The sequence below is a fragment of the Mustela erminea genome, chromosome 11 (genome assembly GCF_009829155.1).
Source record: "Mustela erminea isolate mMusErm1 chromosome 11, mMusErm1.Pri, whole genome shotgun sequence".
NCBI classification, from domain to species: Eukaryota; Metazoa; Chordata; class Mammalia; order Carnivora; family Mustelidae; genus Mustela; species Mustela erminea.
Genome location: NC_045624.1, coordinates 32,413,597 through 32,421,700, shown reverse-complemented (window position 1 = coordinate 32,421,700; position 8,104 = coordinate 32,413,597). Strand labels below are relative to the sequence as shown.

Here is an 8,104-nt window from a genome sequence, read left to right as displayed (position 1 = left end):
CAGCTAGTCTGATGCATTAATACAGAGATTTAATCCCATTAAACTATCACTCCCAGTGAAGTGTTCCTAACTGAAAATGGCAGAAATGTGTACGGATTGCGTTTCGATGGAGGACTGGATGCAAAGTATTTTATCAGTGGTTCTCAACTGGGAACGGTTTTGTCTTACACCTTGCTTCCTCCTGCCCTCACCAGGAACATCTGGCAATGTCTGGGGACACTTTTGGTTGTCACATCTCAGAAACAGCAGAGTACCTCTGGCATCTAGTGTGTAGACAGAGGATTGCTTTTGAAGATCGTACAATGTCTAAGATAGTCTTCTCACCCAAAGGGCTAGTGAATAGGGAAGTTTCATTGATAATGTTTGGGCAAAAATATTTGGGTAAAATGGTCTTCAAAGAATCCATGTAGACACAAGTATCATTACCTCATTACCTCTTCTGCAGCTCATCCTAGAGGGACCACAAGCAGCCTCACAATCAGGCCACCTTGGGGTACCTGATGGGCATAGTCAGCACCTTGCTTGGTCACGTCACCCCAAAATAGTTCATCAGGGAAAAGCAAATGTTGGGTGGATTTCCTTTGCTGGAGGAGAGCTTATTTCCATTTTCCAAGCTTTCCCTACTTGCATGTGAGTAGCACCCACAGTCAGGATACACAGATTTCAATTCAGGGGCAAGGGACCTTGTATGTTTCTAATCAAGGTGAAAAAAATACCATTTTAACCAAAAGCAAGCACTCTACATGGAAAGCAATAATTTGGAGAGGTCAGCAGCGTGGGTCTAGCTGCTGTGGAGAGACACTGAATTTATGAACACAGCCAAAGCATGCTGGCACCTAGAGGGGGTAAGCACTTAAATGGCAACACCAGGTGAAAATGTGGAATAATCCCTCAGTCAGGAATATAAGCCTTACCCATGAGTTCACACGAGTATTTATCAGTAAGGTAAGCCAACAGTCCTCCCCAAAATCTTTACAAACTTGAAAGCCACCTCTTAATAATGTTGTATAGGAAGTGTATTCCTGAGAGAAGACAAGGGAATAACTCCCATAACCCTCAGGGATTTCTTTCCACCAGGGGGTTTAGCAAGACTATCACAAGTTTAAAATAACAAAGTCAACACTGAAAATTCTCTTTATTATGTTTTGATTTCACAGAAAATGTAGACTTGTAAATAACAATAGTTCTTTGTAACAATCTGCGTGACACTTTTATTAGCTCATGGAAGTGGGAGGTTTGGTTAAACAGGAATCATGTGAATATCAGGGAAAAAAAAAAAACTAGAGTTGGAACAACTATGATTTAGAAAAATAATAATCATGTTGGGCTTTGCAGACCACCTGTCACCTTGCTGATCCCCTGAAAAATGTAAAGAACATTCTCATGCATGAGTGAGAATTTTCTCTGCCTAGCTAAGGAGAACGGCAAAATAAGCATGCCTTTGTGAGCTTATACCAGCGGGCTGCTTTGCAGAAAGTCAGCGTAGACCTGACAAAAGCAATTCACCAGCTTTAGAACTGGCGAGGTTTATTTGTTAAGAGTATGTTTCTTGCTCTTAAGAGAAGGAAACCCAGGTTGAAGTACAGTAAACAGACACAAAAGGATGGTTCTGGTCGATTGGACGCCTCTCTGAGCCTTTATTTGAAGAGCAGGCAAGAGGGGAGATGAATGTTCTTCAGCTGAGCGAGACAACACCAGCCCCAGGCTAACCTTTAATAAATGAGATGTAATAACAATATCTTGGCCTGAAACTGCCATCGAGGACAAGTGCATGCTCAGTCATGTTGGCTGCTTCAGAGGGAGCCCTGCTTGAGGTTTTGTAGAGCTGATGGAAGATTCCTTAATAAATTAATCGGGCTGAGAAATGTCAATGTGAAGTTCGATTTTCTGACTCAAAAGCTACTTTCTTTGAAAAAGAAATGTGATACCTGATGTTATTGAGCTCCGTGGTAACTCCAACAGAAAGGAATATGGTTCTGACGATCGAGAACGTCTCTTGAAATGAACCTGTGCAGCCTCGCACGGAACTACACCATGGGCAGGGAGAATGCGGGTAGTGGCCCGAGGCTCTGCACCTCTGGGCCTCCCGATGCCCCCTCGGGGAGTAGATGCTGGGAGGGGACAGGGAATTGACCACAGGAGGAAGGGCGGCGGTTACCCACGGGAGCTGAGAAAGCCACTCTGCTCTGTCACCAAGTTCAGCCAGTCACTTGGCGACAGCCACCTGGCTCTTTCCCTCTCAAGTCTTTTCCCCACCATCCAGCCCCATACAGAATATGTTGCCATTTGATAGATCCTTCGGGAATGTTCCTTTCAGTCCGGTGATATCCGTATTGTGCCGGGGCCTCCTTCCTGGAGGGGCACAGAGCCACGGCTGAGTGTGGTCCTGGCCCTTGGGGCTCTTGTGCTAGAGCTTGAATGTGAGAGGCTATCCTAAGTTAACCAGGATGCACCCTGACAAGGCGTGCTCACAGAATACACGGATCAGTCCTGTCCAGTCTTGCAAAGTGCAGACCAACGTAGGAAGGCACAATGACCGAAGAAGACAACTCATTTGCTAAGATCAGAGACCTGTGCGGATGATATCTTTATTGTAGAAGACCCCACCGAGTTAGTTGAGATCTCCTCTCGTGTTAGAACTTTTCTGGGTACTGCAGAACATTAGTGAGCATCCTCTTGGGTCTAGAAATCTTTGTATTATAGTAAGATTTTCATTGAGAGGGAATTTGTAAGGGATCTGAACTGAGCAGATTTTTTCATTTTGTTTTGGGTAATTTGTGCCACACATTCCCTTAAAAGCCTCGGGTAATCAAGAGCTCAGTATGACTTAGAATCATGCTGTCTCCATCCTCCACCAAACCCTAAAGAAAATGAGTTTGAATTTATCTTCAACGGTTTTTAAATGTTTTCCCTTAGTAGTGGAGATTTCCTCTTTCAGAAGTAAAAGCAGATAAAAATACTTCACTCTCTTATTGTGCCCTCAGTGATGGCCACACCCACCGCCACTTGCGATGGCTGCCATAGCCTCCCTTACAGATTAGGAAAATTTGTGCCCCTGCTCATTACCAAGAAGGCTGCATCTCAGCATGAAATCAAAGTCAGATCAAAACATCCCAGCAATGAAAAGAAATCATGACCATCCCCTTTGGATACTAAATGACTTAGAATCCACTTGGGTTAATTCTGAGACAAATCAGATAAAGTGCTTGACTTTCCTACTCCTCTGTTTGCCATGGAGATGGGGGGCAATGGCAGATAAGTGCACAGAGGCCTTCACCTCTCTTGGTCTCAGCTTCCCCAGATACAGAGTGGAGGGAGCTGAGATGTCCTCTTAGATCCTCTCCATTTCTATATGCACCCATGGAGTTATGATTTCATAGTTCACCCAGCAGGCAGAAGGGCTGACAGCTGTGGGATCATTGTGCAAGTCCCCTCACCACCCCCAGAAAGGCGTCCACAGGCAGCTGCAGTGTAACTAAGACCGTCCACCTGCCTGGACTTCCCACGCACCCCTGAAGGCCCACGCTGAGCTCAGAGCAGCTCTGTCCTGCTCCAGTCTTCCCACCCTCTGACTCCACAGAATAAGAAGAGGATAGAGCTACTCTGGAAAAATCAGATGATAAATTTTGGGGTTTGGAAGTGAAGGAAAGGAGATGAATTCTGTTCGTTTTGACAAGGGCTAGGAGGCAAGCCTGAATTCTGGCCAAGGATCCCAGCAGGTTTTTGTCCGTGAGCCTCCATCTAGACATCCTGCAAGGACTGAGAAACTGAAGACAAGGCTTCCAATGAACGAGTGAGCCTCAGTCACCGGGCACGGGGTACAGAGATCGGAACATCTTCTTAGTAAATGCGAAAAAGACCACACTGAGAACCAGAACCTCACTGTACCAAGGGAATGAGAACTATCTTCAGATATTTCACCTTTCTTTCACTTACTTTGCAAAATGGGGTGGCAGCTTCTCTATTTTCCCTGAATGTCATCTTTTGTCTCACGGCCGAAGCCAGCCACAATTTGCACATTGATGTTGCCATAATTATAGCTGGTCCCTTAAATATAGTCTCCAAATGACGATTTGTTTGCAATATAATATACTAGGGTTGCCAACTATATAAGCAAAGCTGTGTGTCATTTGCTCTGGGCTCTGGTGTCTTGTCATCTTGTCAGCCTCAGATGAACACAATTCAACGTGACAGCTCTTTTGAACATGCTTCAAGGGGGATGGGTAGAAGCTGGTGCTCCTCGGCGCATGTGACCAACTTGTTCTGGGCATCTGTTTATGGTGCAGGCGTGACTTAGCTCTGGAAACCTCTGTGTCAGTGTGCTGGTTCCCTGGTCTTGTCATCCCTGAAGTTTTCTTTCTCAAAGCCATTTTGTCTACAAAATTCCACAGGTCACATGCACCATACCAGACAGAAATATCATTCCCCCTTTTTTCCTTATCTGTACAGACACATTTTCTGATATTCCACTTACTAATTTATTTTCCTCCATCTTCCCTCAATAGGTAGAGAACACTGCCAGATCATCAATCTTCTTTTAAATTCCTTTCAGATCCTAAGGAAGAAGTCTCATTCCTTAAAGCTTCTTTATATCAAGGGGACAGTAATGCAGAGCAATTCCTTTCTGAGGCTCTTGCAATTGTAAAGATTCCAAACTGTACCAAAGGACAATGGTCCCACCTTGTCACATCAGACTTTAATAAGGCAATAAACGCCTTGAAAAATAAGCATTTGAAACCTAAAGTTCATTGAAAGCCATTCTTCTCCAAGCAATTACCAATTAACCCTGGAGGGGTTGGCTGTGAAAATCAATTGATCGGGCAGAAGCCTTACTTGTTCTTTTCAAGATTTAAAGTTAATTCAGTGGCAATTGGTCCTGCTGTCTTTATCCTCCAGAGCGAAGTACAGAATTTCTCAAACTATGAGCATTTATTGTGAGACACAGAAAAAGCTCCTTTGGGACATTCTTTCCCTCTGGCCAAGTGCTCCAGAAAGAGGAAAGGTCTAGGTGGGTGGAGACTGGGATCAGCTAGACAACCCCCATCCCACCGCCGCCCCCTTCCCCTCTTAGCTGTCAGTCCCGACCAGGAAGAGATGTGCCCCCAGAATGCTGGAAGTCAGGGAGGATAAGGCATGCTTTATGTGCAGCATGTGGCCCCTGTCCTGGGGCCCTCAGGGAGGGAGAAGGGGCTTCTGTTGAGACAAAGGTCACATGCCTTAGGAAGTATCTCCCCGAGAAAGCCCAGAGGCCCAGGGTCCTTGCAGATCCCACGGAGTCTTTGCAGGAGGGCAGGTGGGCGGGGCCTTCCGCCGGCATCATGTGGGAGCCGCCCAGTCAGCGCTCTTGGGGGCCTTGCACGTGTGCACGTCCAGGGCCTCCAGACAGTCCTGACAGCGCACGGCACAGCACCAGTGGAACTTACACTCGCACTTGGTCATCCGGGTGACCCGGGAGGTGTCGTAGCCTCTCCCGCAGCACATGACCTCGCAGCTGTCCATGCCGCGGGAAGTCAGGTTGCACACTCGGCCTGCTGTCCCTGGGGAGCCTGGAAGACAAGCCGGGGAGGGGTCACTGAGAAGGTGTGGGCCGAATACAACAGGCCTCAGGAGTGGGAGAATCCCTCCTCTGGGATGGTGCCCGGCCCCTCGTCACCACAGCCTGGGGCTGAGCCCCTGTGCTGAGGCCCGGACAGGGTCTGTCATGCCCAGGCACCAGGCTGCTGTGAGTGAAGCCCTGCCCACAGGGCCAAGTCCAAGAAAGACTGATGCGAGACTTTGGAGCTGCCTGGGGCAACTTACCTCTAGGGCTCCCACTTCTGAGCTGGATAAACTTTTTGAGTTTAGCCCTACCCAGCCTTGCACAGGTGGATCACTGAGTGTGCAAGGCCAGCTCAGAATGAAAGAAGGATCTATCCTAGCTCCCTCCCACCTGCCCTCAAACCACGTCAAGGAAGCCATGACCCAGGTTCAGAAGTTGTCAGAACTCCCTCAAAGGGAGGGGATTCTCTCTCCCCAGACCTGACTACCCTGCCTTATGTGAAAGAGGAGAGAACTCTGGCTGCTGAGGGGGAGGCGTGGGCATCGTTGGTGTAAGACCTTGAGGAGGGAGCAACGCCCGTCTGCTTTACCACAAGCGCTATGGGCCAGTGGACCATCTACAGGTGTGTGAGGCTCCTGGGCGAAGCCAGGATGCTAAGCCTGCAATGAACAGAAGTGGCTTAAAAACCTACTGGCAACTACCACTGGAACATTGTCTTAGTTATTTAAGGTGAGGTTTCCTAAATGGCAATTCATTTTTATGTATTTGTGTCTGAAAAAGACTCTCAAAGACAGGGTGCCTCTTCTATTCCTGGGGAAGCACCGGAATTCTTCCATAAGAGTTTTATTAGACAACAGAACAAAATGTAGTGGGCCTTTGTGGGGAGTTTGCTCAGCTCAGAAGGATCCTTTCTGCTTCTTCTCTGGAACAGAAATGGACACTTGGCAGCCATGTTGAACACCATCACTGGCTCTGCTGGTGGCAGGTGACTGGACAGGGCATGGGGACCTGGCTTGTGCTAGCCAATCAGGTAGACTTCTCTGGGGACTGGCAGTTTTGTGGGAGCTAGGCGGTCGTGCCAAATACATATTCAATAGCCCCTCGCAGCCATCCACCATGATGAAGTGTGTGGGCAAGTAGAAGTCTACAGAGAAGTAAGAATGAGACGGATGTACATAGACAGTGAAGACAAGACATGGAAAGAGGTTGCCGCCCAGATTCTGGACTATCTTCCTGGAGCTGCTTCCATATATCCCTGAGGCCTGGCTGCATTCCAACCTTTGGGTTCCTAGAGATTCTGTATCCTTATGATAAATTTCCCCTCAGCTTAAACCACTCCGGTTTCTATTACTTGCAATCAACAATCCTAAATAATTGACAAACTGAGAGAAGCTAAGCTCCTTATTTAAAAAAAAAAAAAAGTGTGTCAGGATGAAAAAGACAGGGTCTTCATTCACTTCCAGTTCCTCTATCATTTAACAAGGAATTTCTCCTGCTTCATAACTCCTGCCCTGCCTCGTGACTCTCTTTGTTTACCGCAATCCAAAGTGTGTTCCAATTATCTACATAAATGTCATGCTGCCCTGCCTGTCAAGAATGACCCAGGAAGCAGCCAGGTTCCAGCAGGCCATGAGGTCAAGAAGAGGAGAGGCTGGGCAGAACTTGTTCTGCGTGATCAGGCCACTGACAGCAGGAAGACAGGCAGGGGATTTCATGATGACCGGAAGGATGGCAAAGGGCTGGGGTCAGGGGGGAGAAGGGGGTCAGCCAGGGATGGCCAGGAGCCTCTATCGTGCTGAAGAAGCACACAGAAGAGGCAGCACGCGGTTGGGGGCAATCATCAGGACAGTGCTCAGAATTACTGACTGGACAAGAAGGACTGCTTCCTAACAGCACGCCTGTTATTTCATTCAACAAACATCTAATGAACACAAACATGTAAGACACTGTGCCGACTCTTTAGAGTTTTGGGTAGTGGTGGTGGAGAGGTAAAATAATTAGAATTCACTTCCTGTTCTCTGAGCACTCATACTATAATGAAGAGATTACTCCGTAAAGAGGTACCCGCACTACTTTAAGATAACTCTTCTGTTTGCTGAAGACCTTCTGTAACCTCCAGGAGAGTTTTGGGCAAAGCAGCACTGGAGACAAACTCACGATGGTAGAATCAGGTTATTTAGAGCTAGGACACATCAGGATCCAAGTCCTAGCTTTTGCCATCCATCAGCTGGGTGACCTTGGGCAAGCTGTTTCATTGCAGTAGATGTCAGTTTCTTCCCTTGTGAATCTGGGATAAAAATGGAGTTCCTTCCTCACAGGACTGTGGTGAGGAGGGAATGAGATCCTGCAGGAAAAACACCTGGCAAATAAGGGCTCAGTGAATGTTACCCTTCTACTCATTAGCCAGTTTATTGAGTGCCTACTATGTGCTAGGCACAGTTATGGGAGCTTGGGATATATCAGAACAAAACAGAGATCCTGTTCCAAGGAGCTTATGTTCCAGAGAGAGTGAGTCAAATATATAGTAATGATAATGAGTGTTATTAATACCAATAGCAGCAAACA

At 47.1% G+C, this 8,104-nt stretch overlaps 1 protein-coding gene across 1 annotated transcript in view; it reads right to left on the bottom strand.

Annotated features, from left to right (window-relative positions):
- Positions 1 to 1,098: 1,098 nt before the first annotated feature.
- WNT2 (Wnt family member 2) overlaps positions 1,099 to 8,104 on the bottom strand; it is a 47,033-nt gene continuing 40,027 nt past the window's right edge. The window contains exon 5 of the mRNA XM_032305252.1: positions 1,099 to 5,546. Within this exon, the coding sequence (XP_032161143.1) occupies positions 5,317 to 5,546 (230 nt within the window). The 3' untranslated portion in view covers positions 1,099 to 5,316. The remainder of the gene's footprint in view (positions 5,547 to 8,104) is intronic.